The 26,358-nt window shown below is 40.8% G+C and overlaps 1 protein-coding gene across 1 annotated transcript; it reads left to right on the top strand.

Moving 5' to 3' along the window:
- The first annotated feature begins 127 nt into the window (after positions 1-127).
- On the top strand, positions 128-25,035 carry LOC115135312 (phosphatidylinositide phosphatase SAC2-like). Its single transcript, XM_029669871.2, has 20 exons — positions 128-497; positions 2,485-2,565; positions 3,554-3,690; positions 4,708-4,836; positions 5,085-5,252; positions 5,470-5,526; positions 5,823-6,021; positions 6,252-6,431; positions 6,753-6,820; positions 7,508-7,632; positions 7,792-7,869; positions 8,013-8,133; positions 8,383-8,511; positions 14,696-14,813; positions 15,193-15,391; positions 15,623-15,694; positions 15,795-15,868; positions 16,130-16,258; positions 16,409-16,496; positions 16,782-25,035. Exons 1-20 carry the CDS (start codon positions 401-403, stop codon positions 17,917-17,919), a joined length of 3,387 nt encoding a protein of 1,128 aa, XP_029525731.1. The 5' UTR covers positions 128-400; the 3' UTR covers positions 17,920-25,035.
- Positions 25,036-26,358: the final 1,323 nt, after the last annotated feature.

A 26,358-nucleotide genomic window follows, 5' to 3' on the forward strand; every position in this document is an offset into this window, starting at 1 on the left:
TTTCGATGTTCAGTACAATTCGCCACGCAACGTAGCAAACGTTGAATCGAACTGAACAAACCTCCAGTGGAAGTAAATATCGGATGACGATATAAGGTCACGTGTGATTGTTTCTGCAGGAAATTGACAGTGTCGGTCTTCAAAATGGAAATGATTAGCCACCGACATTTTCACACATTGAAGAAGTTTCTCGCCTGATTACGCTAAGCTTACTTTTTGAACTACGATATCAAATAACCAAAACAAACGTTAGCTAACTTGCTAGGGCAACGTGCTGTCAGCAACGCTAGCTAGCTAACACAACGTTACGTTAGCTAGCTAGCCAGCCAGCAACATTTCTCTGATAGCTAGCCGGGTTGGACCACAGTTATATTTACAGGTTTTGACATACACGATCAAAATGGAGCTGTTTCAAGCCAAAGACCATTACATTCTCCAGAGTGGCGATCATGCTCTTTGGTGTAGCCGAATAGATGGGACCATGAATGTCAGACCTGGTAAGCAAAATACGTTTGTCAATTGTGTGTATATCTATATCATTTTTTTATTTCATAACTAACGTACATTATCTAACGTTAGCTATCTTTCGGACAGCAGAGCCATTGTAATTATATAATTTAAGTTACAATGTCAAGCCCACGGCATGATAATTTCATCTTGGCTTGTTGTCTTTGTTATCCAAGTTAACACTGCTATACACGTTTACAATGACAGCTCTGTAGGAAGTTGTGGCTCGGACAGCGCACCGTACTTAAATTCCAGTGCGTTTCATTCCATTTTTTGTTGTTGATTGTAATGTAATTGTCTAGCTATCTTATCTGCCAAGTTATTACATCTTTATTATTGCCCTACTTTCACGAGGAGTGCTGCCCCGTTGACCTGATATTCGGGATAACCAGACAAAGTGATGCTGATGTTGTGCAGAGCTAAGACGCTCGAGGGCGACAGTAAATCAAATCTAGCCATGATTCGGGAAGCAGATGATAATGTCATTGTTCCTTATGAACCCTAATGTAGCCCTAATATATATATATATATATTTAAACTGTGAAGTATTGAACAAAACAGCTGTTAGGGTTCATAATTTTCCCCTCCACCCATTCTTCGTTTTACATACGATTTATTTAACAGATTCATGTGGCTACATGATTAACCATTCATTTCCTGAAATACCACTTAAGCATCAGGTCCAGTGGTTCCTTATTTCCTTATGCTGGATTCCACATAATCAGACTAGTTAGCTGCTCACTGCTACACACTAAACTACCTTGCTGGACTTGTTCTGCTCCAGCATGGCCTGCACCCCAAGGGTCTTGTCAAAACACCTCTTCTCTGTGACGAGTTAAGCTGGGAAAATTCAGAGCAAAGCCTACAGCTGAGCCTGTGAAGCTTGCCTTTCTGTAGTAACAAAAATGCAGTTGGGAGAGGGAGCAGCCATTGTGTATTGATGTGAATGAGTACCCTGTGGGCTGGCTGAGGTCACATGGGTGTGCAGCCAGCCCGAACAGGTTTGGGTTGCACCGCTCTTCCATTATTTAATTGGAAAAGAGTTTCTACTCCTCATTGGACCTGTTGACACGAGCACTGCCAGGAATTTCCACAATACCCTTCTGAACATCTATGGTTGAGATTCGCCCTAATGTACTGTAGCGTGTCTGTATCATGAACAAACAGAGAGAGGTATGTAGGGGCAGCCCTTATTTTCCACCACCCTGCCCGGGCTCCAATGCTGAGGCCGGTACACAGAGTTCTCTGGCTCCATGGAACAGGAAGAGTTATTGTCTGAGCTGCCTGATGTTCTTCACTCTCCACCCTCTTTGTCGCCCATTCATGACTCAACTCGTCAAGGGTGTGTCAAGCAGTTGAAGTCTAGTTTTCTGTTATAAACAGTTTTAGTCAGCAGCATCAGTCAGTTTCTTTTGTAGGCTAGCTGTGATGTAGTCATTTGGCAGTGATGTCGTCATGCCCCAGTGCATCATGTTACTACACTATATTTTTTTAAAGAATGGAAACTCACACTAGCTAGGTTTCCATCCAAGGCCTGTGATCCTCTGTGACCTGGTTTTCATACCTCTGTTTCAGAGGCAAAGAAATTGTCATGTATTCTCTATCATTTGTACTATTCTACCCAATTGATAACACATGTCTTTTTGAGCTCTGTGAATAATCTCTTGATGCAGTAAATACTTCTGAACTTGGCTGCAGACAGTAGTAGCTAGCTACTGAGTGCATACCAGTGTTGCTCCATGATTCCTAACAGTACACACAGAAACCCTCAGTCCAAGCCTAGCATGGAAGGTGCAGGAAATTGTCCACAGCCATGTGTGGAATGTAAATATTATTAGGCCACAATCCATCAACTATCATCAAACCGCTTCATTGCTCTTAGTGTGTAGAGCAATTTCTCTTAGAACATGTCTTTGCTTTGTGTCTACTCCACAAGTCTTTATTTTCTCTGATTGTCTCTTCTCTTTGTTATTTCAGCAACAGACCTGCTGTTAGCTTGGAACCCAACGTGTTTAGGCCTGGTTGAGGGTCTCGTCGGGAAAATACAACTTCATACAGGTAAGTGAAATGGTGTGGGCCTTGTGCTACAAGTGCCAACATTTGACACAACTGGATCATTTGAGACGTGATTTGACATGTACGCATGCTTTGAAATGTTGTGCTGTGTGGCCCCCTTGCACAATATGGCCACAACTGTACCTTTATTCTCTGAAATCATGCCTTCTGTTCTTATTAGCTTGCACTTTTTGTTTTATAGCTTTCAAACCTCATCAGTGGTCCTCAAATACACAACACAAATCCCCCCTAACAAGCCCTAGAATGTAGCCCTAGGCTAGTCCTGGGGCTTGGCTACAGGCTAGTATGAGTAATGTTTGTGCGGTAGATGCTTTTGGGGCGACTCATCGTGAAAACACCTAGGATTACTGGATCATTCTATTGCCTTAATGAGGTTTTGGATTAATTGTAGGAAGAGCCTCAGTCCTCAGAAATGCCAAGTATTTTCTTATGTTGTTTATGCAGTCTTTATTTACACTCACAAAGGTGTGCTAAATGATTTGAGGAAAAGGACAGCCATAACTGTGAAAGATGAGTCAGTCGATGAGTCTGTAAACAAGTTCTTGCAGATTATCTTAAATAAATGTCCGTTTGACTTGATAATGCTTAAAGCAGTCAGTGTTGGAAGTTTGTTCTTTTTTTTTCTCACCTTTTATTTAACCAGGTAGGCCAGTTGGGAACAAGTTCTCATTTACAACTGTGACCTGGCCAAGATAATGCATAAGAAGGCAAAGCAAATGTATTCGGAAACCTACATAATACATAGGTTTTTAGAAGAGAACAGCATGCAAATACTTCTGATTCTAACAAACCGTGCATTTTCATGGGTGAAATTTCAGTTCGCTTAGCCAGATGCCGCGTTTCACCACCACATGAGACAGCAGACTGAGAGACTGTGAGAGGGAGAAAACAGCCGATGTAGTCACACCTATCGGAATGTGTGGAATTCTGTGCCTGTGATGACATATCCTTTACCCCTTTCTGTTGGCAGATCTTCCTCTGGGTCTCATACTGATCCGTCAGAAAGTGCTTGTTGGCCAGATGCCAGGTGACCACAAAGTCTACAAGATCACCAAGATAGCTGTCATTCCTCTGTCTGAGGAAGAGCCTCTGGATCTGGAGCTGGAGGTGAGAGACTGTGATGAGGCCCGTTTTATCTGGGCGCTTTTATGGATCTCTGAGCACTCAAGTAGTTTTGGGCCTTTTTATGCAGTTTACACACGCAGCAGTTAACACATTACAATAGCACACCAGTGGCTACTTTAGTCTCCTTTTTAAATCTAGGCTACAGTCATGAGATGTAATGAAAACCATCGCTATCATCTAGGCTAGCTTTAGTTGTTTTACATTTTATGATTGCATTTCCATGTTTCTAGTAAAGTATCTCAATTGCCCTGTTTTGATTGATACCTTGAGTCGCTACCAATGAATCACTTTTTAAGATTGATATCACAATAGTGTTAGTTTGATCTCGGAGGAATCGGGATTTTGCTTCGATGCCAGTCTTACAGGTGAGCCAGGATGATGATGATGATGATACATATACGGATAAAGATGATGAGGAAGTAAGTGAAACATTTCCAGAGAACGGGATGTGTTGGATAATCGTTTCTCTGGTATGTTTTTAGAATATAGCCCTACATACTATCCATACCACAGAATGATTATTCCACCCCGTCTAGGATAGGAATTCAGTAGCCCTGTGAAGTTGTGTTTAGAGTTTTATGAACCACTAGTTTTGGATGTTGTTGACTGTTTGTTTTTTTGGTAGCTTTGAATTGATTTAATTAGCTAGAAAACTCATTGAGACCCAATTAACCCACAGATACCATACCTTTTAGATTTGTCCACAAGTATATTCCCGATTGTCTATCATTCCCTCTACATACATTTACATATATTTGGAATACTTTCATCATGCACTCAATTATAAGGGAGTTTAATATCAGAATGCTTTGGTATGCTCAATTAGCCTAATCTAATCTGAACTGAATGAATGGTAATGCCTTCAAATGGGTTAAAAGTTATTTCCCAGAGTTCATATTTAAATTCCTGTTACGTATCGATATAGGGAGTGATGACGCTGGTATCTTAACAACGTACAATTTCATAGAAAGTGGGATAGAAAGTTTGCTTCTCTTTCAGCTTTGTAAGAAGCATCACTTTGGGATCGACAAACCAGAGAAGCTTGCACAGTCTCCAGATGAGTCGAAGTTCCTGATGAAAACTCTGAGTCAGATCAAGTCTAATGTTGGGGCTCCCACAAAGAAAAAGGTAAAATAATGTTTAGTACTGTGCTCAGATATCCCATGTATTATCATCTTACACACCAGTTGTACATTTTGGAATTGGTACAATTGCTGTTTTTACACTAGTCCATTTTTTTGTAAATTGGACAGTATACAATTTTTTGTACTTTTATTTATTTTTTTAAAACATTTTTTCCTTTACATATTTCTTATTTTGACAATTTGATACCATTCCTGTCCATGCCCACCACCCAGTATTCCCCTTCCTTTCAGGTCAAAGAAAACAAAGAAAAGGAGCGTCTCGAGAGGCGGCTGCTCGATGAGCTGTACAAGATATTCATGGACTCCGATTCCTTCTACTACAGCATGACCTATGACCTCACCAACACTGTGCAGCGGCAGGGAGACACAGAAAAGTCAAACTTGCCCCTATGGAAGCAGGTTAGGGATATTACTATACTCTGAGGACACAAGTCGCATTAACTGAGACATTTACTAAAATGCCGCATTAAATTGGGTCGCCACTTTGAGATGCCTGGTTTAAGTACAGTAGTATTAAACCACACATTTTCTGTCTTTAAGATCAGTAGTTTAACTGCGCTTCGACAAGTCAAATTAAGCAATTATGCTCGACTGATAAGTTATTTTCCTCTTCAAGGTGGATGACAGATTCTTCTGGAACAAACACATGGTCCAGGAGCTCATCGATCTGCAGGTTTGATGAATTTCAAGACTGTTTTTGACAGGAATGGATTGACGAGATATTCATTTTTCAATGTTCAGGTATAAGAGTGCTGATGGTCATAGTGCACTAGTGTGGCAGAGTCACTTCTGCAAAACCCTGTTTGAACAATAGGGAAATGTTTTAGCAAGGAAAAGCTTAGTGGCAGCTATTATTGGAGTGATTGAAATCTATGTTAATTATATATACTGCACTACTGAATTCCCTCTTTATACATCTACATTTGGCATCACTGTATAGAGTTTGTAACTTTTCTTGTTGTGTTGCAGGTTCCAGAGGTGGACTTCTGGGTGACGCCCATCATCCAGGGCTTTGTGCAGGTGGAGGAGCTGGTGGTGAACTACAACGAGAGTCCAGATGAGGAGAAGAACAGCCCCGACACGCCGCTCCAGGAGCTCACCTGCGTGGACGACATCCACCCGCGCTTCACCGTGGCCCTCATCTCCCGCCGCAGTCGCCACCGTGCAGGTACAATACAGAGGTCATGGCCAAATTGCTAGGTTCGAATTGCAACAGTTTGATAAGTAGATTTGTACCTTTTTCTTAAATAGAACTTTAATTACTTGATGATTAATAAACACTATTTTCTCTTCAACTTACTTAAAATGTCAGAGAAAACATTACGTTCTCATATAACTTAAGCCAGTTATGCTCATTGGAGGGGGAAATGAATGATCCTAGTTTTCTTCTCCCAAAAGGGATGCGGTACAAACGCAGAGGGGTGGACACAGACGGCCACGTGGCTAACTTTGTGGAGACCGAGCAGCTGATCCACGTGCACAACCACTCGCTGTCCTTTGTGCAGAGTCGCGGCTCGGTGCCCGTCTTCTGGAGCCAAGCAGGCTACCGCTACAACCCCAGGCCTCGGCTGGAGAAAGGTCAGCGGGATATTTCCAATCCAAAAGAAGAATTGGGGAATAATGGGTGTGTTCGTTTTAAGCACGCCCTGTCCCCCTTGCGGGGGGGGGGGGGGAGTTTTCTTTTCAGAGCTAATGGAATGGTCTTAAATGTGCTAACTGCCCATCCAGGACACTGGGCAAGCTAAAACGAAAGCACGTGACCCCCCGTCATCGTATACTTTCCCCTTTATAATCATCACTACTTGTTGAGTTTATGTGCAATTTCCAGATTACTTTTTTTTTTAGGTCGTCTGTATGACAGGGATTGTTTTCCTTACAATGTACTGTCTGATTTGTCAGGAGAGAAGGAGACAATTCCTTACTTTGCTGCGCACTTTGATGAACAGCTCAACCTTTACAAGAAGCAGGTGAGACGCATCTGCCAGATAACATCGGCATTACTTTAAATCTTTAGTCTAAGACATTGGGGGAGGAGGGGTGTGCTAAACTGACATGGAATTGTTTTAAGATGGTTATACTTTGGATCGTTTAGCTTTTTGATTTTGAATTTTAGAACCCCTTTTAAATAAATAAAATGATAATAATAATAATAAACAAGGTTTTGAAGTGTCAGATATTTACCCCCTTTTTTGGGGGTAGGCACAAAATGGCCTTCATACTTTCATTTATTTTGTTTTTTAAACCCTACCGGTTACTTTCAGATGAGTCCCATGATACTTGTCGGGGTGAGAGTCTCCCCTTTCCATAGAGGGATCATAATAGCTTTGTAGGTCAAACCATTCGGACGTTTATATGAGAAGACCGATTTTCGGCATGTCTTATGGTCTGACAAACACCGCTCTAGCTCTGCCACCTTTCACCGCTGCGGAAGTGTGATACTGGCGGATGCGGTGGATTGAAAAAACGATATATCTAGCTTAAACTAACGGATTTGGATGGGGATTTTTTTGTAATGTCACTTAGGTTGATGCATCAATCGACTCTAAGGGGGTTAATATCAATACCAAAGTTTGAGTTTTCATTGAACTTAGACGTATCTAAATAAAGACTTATCGTTATAGTGAAGTTGATGCAATTTACAACTGTTTTGACAGGTCATTGTTAACTTAGTGGATCAAAGTGGGCGGGAGAAGATTATTGGCGACGCATATCTCAAACAAGTCCTTCTATACAACAATCCTAACCTGACATATGTCTCTTTTGACTTCCATGAGCACTGGTAAGAAAATTGCTGCACAGAAACAATCTTGACAGCACAGATAATTTAATCGAATAAGTAAATCTAAATGAGGAAAGAATAACTTAAACTACAATACTTGTTATTTATTATAGTATGCACTTCCCCTGTATATATTTAATTGGTCTTCTGTCTCATCAGTCGAGGTATGAAGTTTGAAAATGTGCAAACGCTGACAGATGCCATCTCCGATATTATTGCAGACATGAGATGGGGGTGGTAAGTGTGTGAGTGTATGTCATCCCAAACCCCAACAGAGACTCCTTTTAATGCAAGTAAAAATCCTCAACTAATCAGTAATCGATAGCGCATGTGGCTCCATATCCCCATGCAATGCATCACAGTGTATACTCCTCTGTCAGGGTCGACCAGGCAGGAGTCATCTGCCACCAGGAGGGCATTTTCCGGGTGAACTGCATGGACTGTCTGGACAGGACCAATGTAGTCCAGGCTTCCATCGCTCGTGCTGTAATGGAGGCACAGGTGAGATTTCTCCTCACTTTGAACGCGTGTCAACTTAAAGCTGAGGATGTCATAACATTGCATTTCCTAGTGCTCTAATACAGATTTGAACTAAAGTCTCTGGGTTAGACACATGGTATATATATCAGATTAAATATTAAGGTGAAAGACTAAATGTAAAAACAACCTCTACTTTTGAGTGGAAGTGCAGTGCTCTGGCAACCTGTCCATGGTGACTAATGGTTAACTGTATGTCTCTGTGTCCCTCAGCTGAAGAAACTGGGTGTGATGCCCCCTGAGCAGCCTCTGCCCCTCAAGTGCTACAGGATCTACCAGGTCATGTGGGCCAACAACGGCGACACCATCAGTAGACAGTACGCCGGCACGGCCGCCCTCAAGGTAACATAATTTGCATGTGTGTTTTAAGGTAATATTAGGTTTGCGTCTTGCAACAGTATGCCATCTTGGTTCTCCACAGAAGATCTTCGCTGCCTGGGTAAATGTATCGAGTAATAAAACATATTTGCCCAGTCTTGTTTAACTACCAATTATATGAGGCCTCTGCAATTTGCAGGGAGAAATGTACACTACCGTTCAAAAGTTTGGGGTCACTTAGAAATGTTCTTGTTTTTTAGTTTGAGAAACAGACACCTCACAAGAATTCCAGCGTCCCCGGGTCGCCTCTTCACTGTTCACAATGAGACTAGTTTTTTTACGGGTACTATTTAATGAAGCTGCCAGTTGAGGATTTGTGAGGTGTCTGTTTCTCAAATTAGACACTAATGTACTTGTCCTCTTGCTCAGTTGTGCACTGGGGCCTCCCACTCCTCTTTCTATTCTGGTTAGAGCCAGTTTGCGCTGTTCTGTGAATGCAGTAGTACGCAGCATTGTATGAGCTCTTCAGTTTCTTGGAAATTTCTCGCATGGAATAGCCTTTATTTCTCAGAACAAGAATAGACTGACGAGTTTCAGAAGAAAGGTCTTTGTTTCTGGCAATTTTGAGGCTGTAATCGAACCCACAAATGCCGATACTCAACTAGTCTAAAGAAGGCCAGTTTTATTTCTTCTTTAATTAGAACAGTTTTCAGCTGTGCTAACTTAATTGCAAAAGGGTTTTCTAATGATCAAATAGCCAGTTTCCCACTACAATAGTCATTTACAACATTAACACTGTCTACACTGTATTTCTGATCAATTTTATGTTATTTTAATGGACAAAAACAAGGACATTTCTAAGTGACCCCAAACCTTTGAAAGGTAGTGTACATTGGGAGGATGGCGAAAATAATTTATAGTCCTCCAGACTCTTATTTTGTCTTCTGCTTAGATTAGCTTGTAATGCATGATATATAACCATGGCATAACATGTGAAGATAAGCACATTTTCTACATTATTTATGGAATTCACCATTTTGTTCTTGTATAATGGTCTGATCAGTGTTTTCCACTAGCGCCCTGGCTGTCGTCTATACAGTCGATTACAAACTCAAACTCTGCCGGATACTTTTCCCACCTAACTTATCTAGACTACTTTTTTTATTTTTATTCGGAAGTCAGGGGAAAAAAAGTATTCCGAGCCCCCTCCAGCTAGAATGAAAGATATGAATTAACTAGGCTTTTCAATTCGCAAGTCATAAAAAAAGTCAGCCGAGCCCCCTCCCGCTAGAATGAAAGATATACATCTTCCAGCGATCTATTGATAGGACAGGTGCCTGTCAGTCACAAAGTGAGGGATGACAGGGAAACACTGCTGGTTTGACAGTCTGCTGTCTTTCCCGGTACCTGGGTGTCTATGCACAGTTGAAGTGGGAAGTTTACATACACCTTAGCCAAATACATTTCAACCCAGTTTTTCACAATTCCTGACATTTAATCCTAGTAAAAATTCAGTCTCTTAGGTCAGTTAGCATCACCACTTTATTTTAAGAATGTGAAATGTCAGAATAATAGTATTGATTTATTTCCGCTTTTATTTCTTTCATCACATTCCCAGTGGGTCAGAAGTTTACATGCACTCAATTAGTATTTGGTAGCATTGCCTGTAAATTGCTAAACTTGGGTCAAACGTTTGGGGTAGCCTTCCACAAGCTTCTCAGAATAAGTTGGGTGAATTTTGGCCCATTCCTCCTGACAGAGCTGGTGTAACTGAGTCAGATTTGTAGGCCTCCTTGCTCGCACACGCTTTTTCAGTTCTGCCCACAAATTTTCCATGGGATTGAGGTCAGGGTGTTGTGATGGCCACTCCAATACCTTAACTTTGTCGTCCTTAAGCCCTTTTGCCACAACTTTGGAGGTATTTTTGGGGTCATTTGCGACCAAGCTTGAACTGATGCCTTGATGTTACTTCAATATATCCACATAATTTTCCTCCCTCGTGATGCCATCTATTTTGTGAAGTGCACCAGTCCTGCAGCATGCACCCCCGCAACATGATGCTGCCACCCCAGTGCTTCACGGTTGGGATGGTGTTCTTCGGCTTGCAAGCCTTCCCCTTTTCCCTCCAAACATAAGGATGGTCATTATGGCCAAACAGTTCTATTTTTGTTTCATCAGACCAGAGGACATTTCTCCAAAAAGTACGGTCTTTGTCCCCATGTGCAGTTGTAAACCGTAGTCTGGCTTTTTTATGGCGGTTTTGTAGCAGTGGCTTCTTCCTTGCTGAGTGGCCTTTCAGGTTATGTTGATATAGGACTCGTTTTACTGTGGATATAGATACTTTTGTACCCGTTTACTCCAGCATCTTCACAAGGTCCTTTGCTGTTTTTCTGGGATTGATTTGCACTTTTCGCACCAAAGTACGTTCATCTCTAGGAGATAGAACACGTCTCCTTCCTAAGTGGAATAACAGCTGGGTGGTCCCATGGTGTTTATACTTGCGTGCTATTGTTTGTGGTACCTTCAGGCGTTTGGAAATTGCTTCCAATGATGAACCAGACTTGTGGAGGTCTACAATTTTTTTTCCTGGGGTCTTGGCTGATTTCTTTTGATTTTCCCATGATGTCAAGCAAAGAGGCACTGCGTTTGAAGGTAGGCCTTGAAATATATCCACAGGTACACCTCCAATTGACTCGAATTATGTCAATGAGCCTATCAGAAGCTTCTAAAGCCATGACATAATTTTCTGGAATTTTCCTAGCTGTTTAAAGGCACAGTCAACTTAGTATGTAAGTATGTAAACTTCTGACCCACTGGAATTTTGATACAGTGAAATATTCTGTTTGTAAACAAAGTAGATGTCCTAACCGACTTGCCAAAACTATAGTTTAACAAGACATTTGTGGAGTGGTTGAAAAACGAGTTTTAATGACTCCAAGCTGAGTGTATTCCGACTTCAACTGTACGGTGTGTGTGCAGTCAAATGTATTTACACGGATGCTCCTTTATAGTCTGTGTGAGTCAATTTGCACGTCCCATATAATGTGGTAACGATGAATCAAAATCCACTTACCCTATTGTTTTCTGGCACATTCATTTTCCTTTTGTGTGTTTCATATGCTGTCACGAAGTGCTGGTTCATATCGGCTTACTGTGATTTGATTGATGAATAACAAGCTTGACTAGTTTGTACATGGTGTTCGAACTGACTGAATAAAGTCGATCTCGTATATCCTTGACATTCATAAATCACACCAAGTAGTTTATATGTCCATGGTATCGCATCAGGACAAATAAACTAAAGATCTCGTTTGTATTTTTGATATGAAGTCTGTGTAGCAAAGCCCTGCTTCATTTTAACACCTGCTTCAATCATACCTGTATTGCAGATAGCTGAGAGAATTCCTTTAAAAGGAAGCTTGAAGTCTGTGGAAGTCAGCAGACTCTTACAAGATTATTTAAGAAGAAATCTGGGTCAGTTGTTAAACAAGTGTTTATTTTTAATTTTTATAAATGACATGCTGCAATTCAGAGTTCCAAACACTTGTGGAAATTCTTTCACTAATTTAACTAATGGCGTATAATCTCTTAACACACAGTTGAAGTCAGACGTTTACATACACTTCGGTTGGAGTCATTTAAAACTTGTTTTTCAACCACTCCACATGTTTCTTGTTAACAAACTATAGTTTTGGCAAGTCGGTTAGGACATCTACTGTGTGCATGACACAAGTAATTTTTCCAACAATTGTTTACAGACAGATCATTTCACTTATAATTCACTGTATCACAATTCCAGTGGATCAGAAGTTTACATACACTAAGTTGACTGTGCCTTTAAACAGCTAGGAAAAATCCAGAAAATTACGTCAGTGCTTTAGAAGCTTCTGATAGGCTAATTAACATAATTTGGGTCAATTGGAGGTGTATCTGTGGATGTATTTCAAGCCCTACCTTTGAACTCAGTTCCTCTTTACCTGACATCATGGGAACATCAAAAGAAATCAGCCAAGACCACAGAAGAAAAATTGTAGACCTCCACAAGTCTGGTTCTTCCTTGGGAGCAATTTCCAAACACCTGAAGGTACCACATTCATCTGAACAAACAATATTACGCAAGTATAAACACCATGGGACCACGCAGCTGTCATACCGCTCAGGAAGGAGACTCATTCCTAGATATGAATGTACTTTGGTGCGAAAAGTGCAAATCAATCCCAGAACAACAGCAAAGGACCTTATGAAAATGCTGGAGAAAACGGGTACAAAAGTATCTATATCCACAGTAAAAACTAGTCCTATATCGACATAACCTGCAAGGCAGAAGCAACTGCTCCAAAAAAGCCAGACTAGTTTTCAACTGCACATGGGGACAAAGATTTTACTTTTTGGAGAAATGTCCTCTGGTCTGATGAAACAAAAATAGAACTGTTTGGCCATAATGACCATCGTTATGTTTGGAGGAAAAAGGGGAAGCCTTGCAAGCCGAAGAACACCATCCCAACCGTGAAGCACTGGGTTGGCAGCATCATGCTGTGGGGGTGCTTTGCTGCAGGAGGGACTGGTGCACTTTACAAAATAGATGGCATCATGAGGGAGGAAGATTATGTGGATATATTGAAGCAACATCTCAAGACATCAGTCAGGAAGTTGATGCTTGGTCGCAAATGGGTCATCCAAATTGACAATGACCCCAAGCATACTTCAAAAGTTATGGCTAAAGGACAACAAAGTTAAGGTATTGGAGTGGCCATCGCAACACTCTGACCTCAATCCCATGGAAAATTTGTGGGCAGAACTGAAAAAGCGTGTGCGAGCAAGGAGGCCTACAACCCTGACTCAGTTACACCAGCTCTGTCAGGAGGAATGGGCCAAAATTCACCCAACTTATTGTGGGAAGCTTGTGGAAGGCTACCTGAAACGTTTGACCCAAGTTAAACAATTTTAAAGGCAATGCTTCCTAATACTAATTGAGTGCATGTAAACTTCTGACCCACTGGGACTGTGGTGAAATGAATAAAAGCTGAAATCATTCTCTCTACTATTATTCTGACATTTCACATTCTTAAAATAAAGTGGTGATCCTAACGAACCTAAGACGGGGAATTTTTACTAGGATTAAATGTCAGGAATTGTGAAAAACTGAGTTTGAATGTGTTTGGCTAAGGTGTATGTAAACTTCCGACTTAAACTGTAGACCCAGAATTTAATTGAACATCTGTTTTGGTTTAGAGACCCATTTCTCCATTTGAAAAAGTGCCCATCACACAATTTGTTTGATTTTTTTAAATGTAACCTTTTATTTTTTCAAGATAATTTGGGCTACGTACTGTTCTGTTTTAATAAAATACATAATTTGAAGAACAAAAGTAATTGTGTCAATTCATATCTTACAGTAAAATACTTTAATTTCAAGAGAAGACAAGTTAAAGGTGTGATGTTCTCTTACTTAGAAAATAGTCCTGATCATATAGGCCTAGACTATATCCCATAAAAAAATCATACATTTTCTGGAATTCCAAACACAATACTGCAACAAACTAAATAAAAAAAATGTATTAGACCTTTTATTTACGTAGGCAGGTCAGATTTAAGAACAAATTCATATTTACAATGACGGCCTAAAAATTCGGTTTTACCTATGTTTTGTATCATATTGTACAACAGCGGATGAAACTAAGACTGTAAAAGTGTGACTTTTCGATCAGTATTATTTTCTTGATAGTTGCTGGTTGAAAATAAATCAAATCTACTTGGGACTTTCTAATTAGCCCGTTTGATTGGGCGTAAATTCTCGGCATGCGTAGGGACATCAACCAGGCGGGAAATTGGTTAATAGACCAATAGTAAAGAGTTCCAAACCTCTCTGCCAATAACTGCTCATTTTTTTTGTTTGGCCTTTCCCATTCAGACCACTCCCAGACAGTCCTAGCTAAATATTTTTAGCAAAAAACAATTTTTGCCTGTTTTTTTATGGAAAACTAGTACACATATTGATACCTAGAAATGGTTTTATATTGATATAAAAATGGCTGCATTGGGCTTTAAGACAATTGTTGTGCAGACTGAAAAGGGGAAAAATTAACAATGTTTACTCGACACAGCCCTAAGTCAGGAAGAGTATAAAACGAATATAAAAGAGATCAGACGGTGACTCTAATATCTTGCTTGTTTTTTAACATGCTCTGTCTGTAATCCATTTATAAAGGGAGACTTCACCAGAACGGGGGAGAGGAAACTGGCCGGGGTGATGAAAGATGGCGTGAACTCAGCCAACCGTTACTATCTGAACCGCTTCAGGGACGCATACAGACAAGCAGTCATTGGTAAGGAAATACCTGTAATACTTAAAGCCTACGTTTATAATGCTTTATGATGCAGTTGGGATTTGTTCTAAGACATGAATATGTATGACCCCCTTATGTCTTAATATCTCATAATGAGCCTGACTAAATATCAATAGCCAGATAAATCAGTAAAAAATATAAAACATGGAAAGACATAACATATTATGAGCCTTATTATAAGATACAGGTTCATATACGATTATAACAAGTTAAAATGCATTATACCGGCAGGCTGTAAGTAAAGTGTTATCAAAATGGATTCCACCCTCCGTCTCAAAACAATGACTCAGTCCTAATCAGTTTTAGTCTCAAAAGTGTGACTCGACCGTCCTCGTTCTTCAACCTCCTCTCTCTCCAGATCTGATGATGGGGCATCCTGTGACGGAGGACCTATACTCTATCTTCAGTAAGGAGAAGGAGCATGAGGAGAAGGAGCAGGAGAGCCAGAGAGTAACCCAGGAGCAGGTCAGCCTCCTGCTGCAGACCTACATGCAGCTGCTGCTGCCCGACGATGAGAAGTTCCATGGAGGCTGGGCCCTTATCGACTGTGACATGAGGTTAGTGCTGGAACAATCTATAAATCAAAACTCTAACCTTTAACACTGAAATCCTTTCGAAGAGCTTGCTCTCGTAGTTTGTTCTCCCAACACTTTGTTAGCTAGCACAGTTCAGTTGAACTTTATTTATCCCCTCAGGGGTAATTAAGACACCCTTCAAAATCAACACCTTGAAAGTGTTTATTCCTCAATAAATTGTTAATGTGGAAAGCAAATGTTTCTCCTCATCAGCCTTATTGATGCAACCAGCAAGGATGTGGATGTTCTCCTGCTGCTATCCAACAGTGCATATTACGTTGCATAGTAAGTGCCTATATTTTATACAGAACAGTAATAGAGAGTCAATTACATGTATTTTAGCTGTTCCTTATATAAATCTGTTTATTTGCTTTTGTTTTTACAGTTATGATGAGGAAGCTGACAAAGTCAATCAGTACCAACGCCTCAACTTAGAGGGTTTGGAAAAGATTGAAATAGGTGAATGTTTCTAGAGAAATTCAACTCCACCAAGTGAAAATTCCAAAATTTAGACCGGATCTGAGTCCTTCACAGCTTCATGATTTATTTTACACTGTAAAGCTACTAAGCACACACTATAGACATGGGTTTTTCATTATTGTACACAAATTCTGAATGATGCAACTACTCTTCTTTTTTTAAATTTTTTTTTAATTTACCACAAACATCTTAGTTACTCATGAATAAAGCTCACAACATGTCCTATGTGTTCTTTTGTAGGCCCAGAACCCACTCTGTTCGGGAAGCCCAAATTCTGCTGTATGCGTCTACACTATAATAATGGGGAGGCAAGTGGTTATTTTCACACACTAAGGGCCCTCACAAGGAATCCTGAGGACGATGGTAAAGGTATGGGAAGATTTCATTAAACTGTCAGCATAAAACTAGTCGACCGTGAATAAAACCTGGTAGATTGGAAGTGCACTGCCCGTATATCTCAAAAACAACCTGAAATCCTTATCCCGACAGCCTTTGTGGGAATTATTCATTTTATTTCAGACACGTTGCAGTGCATCGCAGAGATGCTTCGCCTAACTAAGCAAGCCATGGGACTTGACCTGCAGGTGGTTGAAAAGAAACTGGAGAGGTGAGTTGGAATACATTACCACTCTATCTAGATCTTCAGAATATTCTTCTCTTGCAGTTCAGTATGTCTAAATTATCCCTTTTACACAAGTTTTCCAAAAATATATCTCATTGTCATGGATGTGCATGATAAACTGAAGCCCTGGCTAAAATACTAAGACAGTATAGTGTTCATTTTTGTTGAACTTTCATTTAAATAAAAATATTTTCTAGCCAGGTCTTCTGTTTATCATGCATGTCAATTAGATTATTATTATATATATATTTTTTTACCATTTTGTTTCAGGAGGCACAGTAAACCTCACGAGGACATCATGGGCATCCAGGGCAGACACCCAGACCAGGTCCTGGGCAGCTCTGGTCTGGCTCAGGGCAAGAGCTTCCTCCTCAACAAGTTCTCCTCCCTCAACCAGAGGGTGAAGAAGTCCAACGTCAACATGGGCTCCTTCAAGGGGAGACTGGGAAACACCTTCTCCACCAAGCCAGACGTGAAGGTGAACTTTCTGAAACCCACCATGGGGGTCACCCTCTGGAAGTCTGATAGCAGCTTGGAGATGTCGGACGGGGCCAACATCTGCCCGGCTCTGAAGGACCTCTGTGACAACCACTCAGAGATGTCATCAGACTCTGACTCCTACAACTCGGACGAACAACTGCGCTCCAGCTCCTTGGAGAATGTGGACTACGTGCTGCCCAGCTGCGGCATCGTGGCATCGGCTCCGCGACTAGGCAGTCGAGGCAGCGTGGAGCTCAACATCCGGGTCACTGCCTGCGACATTAACAGTAAGCAGGAGGCTCCGTCTCTAGCCAGTCCTGAAGACCAGTCCCCCGGGGTAACCTCGGAGGCTGAGGAGGCCATCCTGATAGACTTTGGAACTCCAATTGATGCCTATTGCCACCAATTCATCCAAGACGCGCAGACCAAACCTGTGGAGGTGTTCGGGGAGCAGGTGGCTTGTAGTAGCCTCCCCACACAGAACCCACAGGTCCCTCCACATGCTAAAGGCCCCCTGGCCCCAGACGGACACCCAGGTTCAGATCAGCAGGAGGAGGAGCTCCAGCTCCCTCCCAGGCCGTCCCAGCTAGATGTTGCCTCCGGCCCTAATCTCCTGACTGTCCAGAAGCCCATCTCTGCAGCTTCCGGCAGCTCCCAGAGGAGCCTGGGCTCTCACATGGAGGGTAGCCTGGGCCCCTCACCCGCCGACAGCAACGGCAGTCGCGTAGTCTCCCCCTTTGCCAAGATCAAGAGCTCCATGGTGCAGGTGGCCAGCCTGACCCAAGCTGGACTCACCCAAGGCATCAATTTTGCTGTGGCGAAGGTGCAGAAGAGCCCAGAGCCAGAAATGGCCACTCTAAACGAGACCCAAGAGAACGAGCTGAAGGCAATGTTTACACAGTGCCAGACCAGGATCATACAGATCTAGCACTTCCCAAGTTGTAGCCTCTAAAAGCAGGTTTTTGTACAGTTTCTATGTGACTTCCAGTACAGTAGCGTAAGCTGACTCTGCTTAGAACCCCACTCTTCAATTTCCTCTATAGTTGACATGACCATGTTTACAGCCAGTGTTGTGTAGTGTGTGTATAATACTCCAGCTCTATATGACAGCGTCCTTAATCCTGTTGCATTTCCTTTTCGAGAGATTTTCTAGATATTTGCATGTCAGGCTATTGGTAATAACTAAGGCAGGTAATATCCAGTGTATGTTGAGAGGCAAGCTCTGGATTTATCATTTTGGTGATCCCATATGTGCAGTGCACCAATTTGGCATTTGTGATAATAGGCCTAGTTTATAGCTCTGTTACCAAAAGAAGTACAAGTTTTTGACAATTTCTCTCTTGATTTTCAAAGGGCAGCTCCATGTTAGATAGTCCCCTAAATAAGAACACAAACTGCTTGTAGAATCAGTGTTGCCGAGTTTTTCCCTACCGATATTGGAAATGTACCAAGGTAGGACTTAATCAAGGTACAAGAACTCCGGTTAGTGTATACTGTTTTGATAGGCACTGTACATACAGTACAATATTTACATATCATACATATTTATCCCTGTTGGATTTCTTCACATTTTGTTACACAAGTGGGATTAAAATGGATTTAATTGTAAAAAAAAAAGTGTCAACGATCTACACAAAATACTTTGTCAAAGATTTCCATTGAGATTAATGTAAAATATAGCACTAATATATCTTGATTTGATAAGTACTCACTCTACAGCTGTGTCTTGGGTAAGTCTCTAAGAGCTTTGCACACCTGGATTGTGCAATATTTGCCCATTTTCTTTTTCCATTTTTTTTTCAAAAATCTTCAAATTTCAAGTCTTGCTATAGATTTTCAAGCAGATTGAAGTCAAACTGTAACTTGGCCACGCAGAAACATTCATTGTCTTCTTGGTAAGCAACTCCAGTGTAGATTTGGCCTTGTGTTGTAGGTGATTGTTCAGCTGAAAGGTGAATTCCTCTCCCAGTGTCTGGTGTAAAGCAGACTGAACCAGGTTTTCCTCTAGGATTTCGCATGTGCTGAGCTCAATCCCATTTGTTTTTATCCTGAAAAACTCTGTCTTTGCCGATGTCAAGCATACCCATACCATGATGCAGCCACCACCACGCTTGAAAATAAGGAGGCAGTTACAGTGTTGTGTTGTTGAATTTGCCCCAAACATAAGGCTTTGCATTTAGGTCAAAAGATGTGTTCCTTTGCTGTGTTTGTTTTTTTGCAGTATTACTTTAGTGCCTTATTGCTTACAGAATGTATGTTTTGGAATATTTGTATTATTCTTTTCAGTCATTTAGGTCATTATTGTGAAGTCACTACAATGTTATTAATCCATCCGTTTTCTCACATCACCAGAATTCTGAAGCTGTTTTAAAATCACCAATGGTGAGATCCCTGAGCAGTTTCCCTCCTGTCCTGCAGCTCAGTTCAGAAGGATGACTGTATCTTTGATTTGTTTGGGTGGTTTAACACATCATCCACAGCATCAGTATTAACTTGACCATGCTTAAAGAGATATTCAATGTCTGATTTGTTATTGTAACCCTTGTACCAACCACGGACCTTCTTTATGGGGCTTTCTCCTTGTTCTTTTGTAGTTCAATCTGTGCTTGAAATCCAATACTTGACTGACAGACCTTGTATGTACTGTATGGGGGACAGAGGAAGAGGAAGGTGTAGTCACACAAAAATCATGACATCCCCTATTATTTCACACAGTAAGTCCATGTAACTTATTTTGATTTGTTAAGCGAAATGTTACTCCTGAACTAATTTAGGCTTGGCTAAACAAAGGGGGTGAATACTTATGTAACAGGTATATTTTAGTTATTACATTTGTATTCATTTGTTTAAAAAAAAAGTTATTTATTTGTTTTCACTTTGGCATTATGGAGTCTTTTGTATAGGTCAGGGATGGGCATCTCTAGTCCTCGGGGGGCCGGAGTGGTGCCGCGCACTTTTGCTCCATCTCTAGCAAACAAAGCTAATTTAACTAGTTGCATTAGAAAACTGAAGATCGTGATTAGTTGATTATTGGAGTCAGGGGTGTTAGCTGTGGGAAAAGTGTGCCGTCAATCAGGCCCCTGAGGACTGGAGTTCTCCCATGCCTGGTGTAGATCAATGACAAAAAGATAACAATTCAATATTTTTCAATCCAACTTTCCAATGCAACAAAACGTGAAGAAATCCAAGGGACTGAATACTTAAATATATTTGTTCCATGTGTAGAACCTTTCTATTGACCAACATATATTGATGGTCATAGCACTATAGTAGCAGTCAACAGTTTGGACACACCTGCTCATTCAATGTTTTTTTTCCTTTTTTTTCTACATTGTAGAATAATAGTGAAGATGTCAAAACTATGAAATAACACATATGGAATCATGTAGTAACCAAAAAGGTGTTAAACAAATGAAAATATATTTTAGATTTTTCAAATGAGCTCTTTGCCTTGATGACAGCTTTGCACACTCTTGGCATTCTCTCAACCAGCTTCACATGGAATGCTTTTACAACAGTCTTGAAGGAGTTCCCACATATGCTGAGTACTTGTTGGCTGCTTTTCCTTCACTCTGTGGTCCAACTCATCCCAAACCATCTCAATTGGGTTGAGGTCAGGTGATTTTTGGAGGCCAGGTCATCTGATGCAGCCACTCCATCACTCCTTCTTGGTCAAATAGCCCTTACACCACCTGGATGTGTGTTGGGTCATTGTCCTGTTGAAAAACAAATGATAGTCCCACTAAGCGCAAACCAGATGGAATGCTGTGGTAACCATGCTGGTTAAGTGTGCCTTGAATTCTAAATAAATCAGTGTCACCAGCAAAACACCCATGCTTCAGGGTGGGAACCACACATGCGGAGATCATCCGTTCACTTACACTGCGCATCACAGACACGGCGGTTAGAACAAAAAATCTCAAATTTGGACTCCTCAGACCAAAAGACAGATTTCCACCGGTCTAATGTCTAATGTCCATTGCTCGTGTTTCTGGGCTCAAACAAGTCTTCTTATTGGTGTCCTTTAGTAGTGGTGGTTTCTCTGCAGCAATTCAACCATGAAGGCCCGATTCAGATGTGTCTGTTACTTGAGCATTTATTTGGGCTGCAATTTCTGAGGCTGGTAACTCTAATGAACTTATCCTCTGCACCAGAGGTAACTATGGGTCTTCCTTTCCTGTGGTGGTCCTCGTGAGAGCCAGTTTCATCATAGCGCTTGATGGTTTTTGCGACTGCATTAGAAGTAACTTTCAACGTTTTTGAAATTTTCCGTATTGAAAGACCTTCATGTTTTAATGTAATAATGGACTGTTTTTTTCTCTCTGCTTATTTGAGCTGTTCTTGACATAATATGGACTTGGTCTTTTACCAAATAGGTCTTATCTTCTCTATACCACCCATACCTTGTCAGAACACAACTGATTGGCTCAAACCCATTAAGAAGGAAAGAAATTCCACAAATGAACTTTTAACAAGGCACACCTGTTAATTGAAATGCATTCCAGGTGACTATGAAGCTGGTTGAGAGAATGCAAAGAGTGTGCAAAGCTGTCATCAAGGCAAAGGGTGGCTATTTGAAGAATCTGAAATATGAAATCTATTTTGATTTGTTTAACACTTTTTTTTTTTTTGTTTTGTGTTTTTTTTGGTTACTGCATGATTCCATATGTGTTGTTTCATATAGTTTTGATGTCACTATTCTGCAATGTAAAAAATCAAGAGAAACCCTTGAATGAGTAGGTGTGTCCAAGCTTTTGACTGGTACTGTATGTCTCAGTACAGTTTGGCTTTTGATCACATTGATGTTAGAGTAAGATGCACTGCAACTGAACATTTCCGAAGGGTAATGAGCGTGTTTACTTGAGAATACCCAATATTCACTTTCAACTGACAAAATAATGTTGGTTTGATTCTGTAAGCATTAGCGGATAGAGAGGACTTAAATGAGTGTACCTGATGTCTGAGGGTGCATTAGGTTTATGAAACCCAAAGTCTGTCTGTTTGACACTGTACAGTAGCATATAGAATAATGCAAAGTGGCACGTCCAAACCTTATAAAAACACACTTTTCAAATGCTTTATGCACTCCTGAGTCTAAAGCGTGGGCTTTAACAGGAAATGAAAGTGGGAGATTGTGTATAACAGGTATTTATGGCAAATCCACCTTTTTAGAGTTTAGTTTATTCCATCATGTTGCAGCATCATTCGTTTGATCTTGGTACTGTATATGAGATCCTTTTCAGGGTAACGCCATCTTTATCTTGGGATATTCCATCACCCGGCTTATGCTTTTAAATGGTGTTGAATACTCATGGACATGAGCTTCGTGTGTGTTTGTGTGGCTCATGTTTGTGTAATAATCTTGCATTGCCAGTCCCTTGGGAGACTGGAGATTGTGTAACAATAGATGTGCAGAAAAGCATCCCAGGCACCTGCTGCTGGTATTTTTGTGTGCCCTCTGTAGAAATAGAACTCTAATATCTGTGATGTAAAACTTTTGGAGGGATACAAACTTGCATACATATTGAGTCAATGGAATTGCATTTGACACAGGTACACCGCATTGGCCAGTTAAACCTAATACTGGACAAAAAAAAGTGTTTATGAAGATTATCCATTTGATGTGCTTTTTTTAGTCCGAGAAGGCCCTACAGAAACATTCCTTATATGTAATGATTATGCCCTGTATCTAATGATTTATGTTATGTGTTTAGTATATGCCATCTGGGGCGGCAGGTAGCCTAGCGGTTAGAGCGTTGGGCCAGTAACCGAAAGGTTGCTAGATCGAATCTCCGAACTGACAATGTGTAAAAAAACAAAAAAAAACAGTCGTTCTGCCCCTGAACAAGGCTGTTCTCCGGTAGGCCATCATTGTAAATGATAATTTGTTCTTAACTGACTTGCCTACTAGTTAAATCAAAAATAAATAAATGTGACTGTGTTATTAAGGCTTGTGAACCTCATAATATGGGGTGTTGCTGTGAACACATTATGTATGGAAGTTGTACAGAACAGTATCGTAACTCCCAATCAAAGAGGGGTGCTCCAGCAGGTATTTCCTGTTGATCCATGGCCTTTTCCCTGTGGTTTATGGGCCAAACCATAAGATCATCTGGGAACCAGGCAGTGCAGCGCTACTTTCATTTGGTTAGTGTGATCCATTGGAATATGTTACTGATTCTTAACCAGTATTCTCCAACCCTATTCATGAAGAGCTACCCTCCTGTAGGTTTTTGCTCCAACCCCAGTTGTAATGAACCTGATACAGCTCAACAGCTAATTATTAGTCAGGTGTGCTAGATTAGGGTTGGAGTGAACCTACAGGACGGTATTGCTCTAGGAACAGGGTTGGAGAGCCCTGTTTAAACACTGACGACACCCCCTAAAGCAGGGTTCCCTAAATGGCGGGTGGTTTTATTTGCCCTAAAATATTTTTTTGTTTGTTTAATGGTCTTTGTTGGATATAAGAAAACACCAGGAAATGAGCTTCAAGTGATTTTAATTTGAGAAATCTGTTCAAGTATTTCCAAGAATAATAGACACGTGATTATAAACAAATGAAAGCAAGGTTTGAAATTATTACATTTTATTCCAATATTATATCGGTTTGGGCTTCTTGCGGTTAATTTGCAATTATGTTCCGGCCCCCCCGACCATCAGCTCAAGAAAACAAATCGGCCCGCGGCTGAATCTAGTTGTCGACCCCTGCCCTAAAGGAATGAATACTTAGTTAGGACCAGCCCCTAACTCATTTCAACCTCTTTATTAAACTCCTCTGGGTGTGGTAGCTTCTACTATGAGTATCTTCTGTTCTTCCTCAGGCAGGAATATCCCAAGATAAATGGTCACTGTCTCCTTTATAACGTTTGTTTCTGTACTAATCTGTCATTTAATCTGTTCTTCACAGCATTCAGTGGTGTAGCTTGCTCACCCGCTGTATCCCAGAGTCTGGGATGGTTGTACATGTTTCTGTGTAGCCTTTATATAGTGAGTCTGTTGTCTGTCCTGGGAATTGTGGGTGCTGACTCCTCAGTCACCAGACCTGCTGATATTGTCTTGCACTGCCAAAGCTTGAATATGATCACTGCAATGCAATAGGAATATAATAAGGCTTTAAGCAGGGCTACGGGTTGCATTTGTGATTTTATTGTATTTAGGAATGCATATACTGGACTGGAGCAACTCGGACCTACTGTAAAAAATTATGTTTCTTTAAAGTGTAAACATTCCTTTTGAGATGGGGTTTTGGTGTTGGAATTGGGTATTTTTCTTTGGCTAGAGTTAGCTAGTCTAGGGGTTAGGGTTAAGTTCAGGAGTTAGATTAAAGGGTTAGGGTTAGGCGGAAGGGTTAGCTAACATGCAAAGTAGCAAGTAGTTGCTAATTAGCTACAATGTTAAAGTTGTCTGTGATGAGATTTGAGCTCGCAACTTTTGGGTTGCTAGATGTTGGCGTTATACGCCCACCCATCTACCCACCAACCTCCCTGTTTTTTTGCCTTAAGTAACCATCTGTCTTGTGTAACCATACCAAATGTAACACATCGTACTAAACTGAGAGTCTTGGATCTACGTACAGAATAGTACTAAACGCTCAATGGTTGACTTCACTTACCAGTGTTTCCAAACCCTGGTCCTCGAGCACCCCCAACAGTACACCGTTTTGTTGTAGCCCTTGACAAACACCCCTCATTCAACTCATTGAGGGCTTGATGATTAGTTGACATGTTGAATCAGGTGTGCTTGTCCGGGGTTACAATAAAAATGTTTACTGTTGGGGTTACTCCCAACCCAGGTCCTTGAAACACTCACTTTTATACCAGACATGCTCCAGTAAGGATCCTGCCTAGGTTTGCAACCCTAATCCTGCCCATAGAAAATGTAGTTACATTTATTGTGAGTGATGACGCAACACAATTGCACAACATCTAAGTACATTTTCCTGCACTGTCCCATGTCTGTGGTTGTACTTCCATCTCTTTAAACTGACTTGTCATGTTTTCATGTTGTACTCTTATTGAATATTAAAATATCCTATTTATTCATATTTCTGTTGTCCTTTTCCGTTTATGAAAAATATACTGTAGCTAGTCTTGAATTTCAGTAAATTGAAGGTATTAACTATTTTACATAGTCCAACTGTTCTGAATCTGTTTCATGAGTTGAAGCGTGAAAATGTTCACCCAACTGTCATATTACAGTACCAGGCAAAGGTTGACACACCTACTCATTCAAGGGTTTTTCTTTGACTATTTTCTACATTGTAGTAACTAAAAAAGTGTTACACAAATAAAAATATATATTTGAGATTCTTCAAAGTAGCCACCTTTTGCCTTGATGACCGCTTTGCACTCTTGGTATTTTCTCAACCAGCTTCACCTGGAATAATTTTCCAACATATGCTAAGCACTTGTTGGCTGCTTTTCCTTCACTCTCATCCCAAACCATCTCAATTGGGTTGAGGTCGGGTGATTGAAAAGGCCGGGTCATCTGATGCAGCACTCTACTCTCCTTAGTCAAATAGCTCTTACACTGCCTGGAGGTGTGTTGGGTCATTGTCCTGTTGAAAAACAAATGACAGCATCCCATCTGGTTTGTGCTTAGTGATACTGTGGTAACCATGCTGGTTAAGTGTGCTTTGAATTCTAAATAAATCAGTGTCACCAGCAAAGCACCCCCACACCACCTCCTCCATGCTTCAGGGTGGGAATCACACATGCAGAGATCAGCCGTTCACCTACACTGCGTCTCAGACACTGCGGTTAGAACCAAAAATCTAATTTGGACTCAGACCGATTTCTACCGGTCTATTGCTTGTATTTCTTGGCCCAAACAAGTTTGTTATTGGTGTTCTTTAGTAGTGGTGGTTTCTTGGCGGCAATTTGACCATGAAGGCCTGATGAACAGTTGATGTTGAGGTGAGTCCGTTAACATTTATTTGGGCTGCAATTTCTGTAGCTGGTAACTAACGAACTTATCCTCTGCATCAGAGGTAACTATGGGTTTTCCTTTCCTGTGGCGGTCCTCATGAGACAGTTTAATCATAGAGCTTGGTTTTTGCAACTGCACTTGAAACGTTCAAAGTTCTTAATTTTCCACATTCCAGATTACTACCTCATGAAGCTGGTTGAGAGAATGACAAGTGTGCAAAGCGTGTCTCCTTTGAAGAATCTCAATATTTAGATTTGGTTACATAATTCCATGTGTTGTTTTGATGTCTTCACTATTATTCTACAATGTAGAAAAGTTTTTTTTTTTTTTAAGTAATCCCTCAAGTACCATAGTAGGTGTGTCCAAACTTTTGACTGGTACTGTAAAATGGATATGCATTCCAGAGTGTCCCTAAATATAATTAGCCCAAAATAACAAA

The sequence above is a fragment of the Oncorhynchus nerka genome, unplaced genomic scaffold (assembly GCF_034236695.1).
Source record: "Oncorhynchus nerka isolate Pitt River unplaced genomic scaffold, Oner_Uvic_2.0 unplaced_scaffold_3___fragment_4___debris, whole genome shotgun sequence".
In the NCBI taxonomy this organism is placed as follows: Eukaryota; Metazoa; Chordata; class Actinopteri; order Salmoniformes; family Salmonidae; genus Oncorhynchus; species Oncorhynchus nerka.

What these genes read in the sequence shown, in the direction of transcription:
- LOC115135312 (XM_029669871.2), top strand. Translation starts at nt 401, where the DNA reads ATGGAGCTGTTTCAAGCCAAAGACCATTACATTCTCCAGAGTGGCGAT. An exon ending in GAAAATACAACTTCATACAG is followed by an intron (nt 2,566 to 3,553) that starts GTAAGTGAAATG and finishes TTCTGTTGGCAG; the next exon opens with ATCTTCCTCTGGGTCTCATA. An exon ending in AGTGCATATTACGTTGCATA is followed by an intron (nt 15,695 to 15,794) that starts GTAAGTGCCTAT and finishes TTGTTTTTACAG; the next exon opens with TTATGATGAGGAAGCTGACA.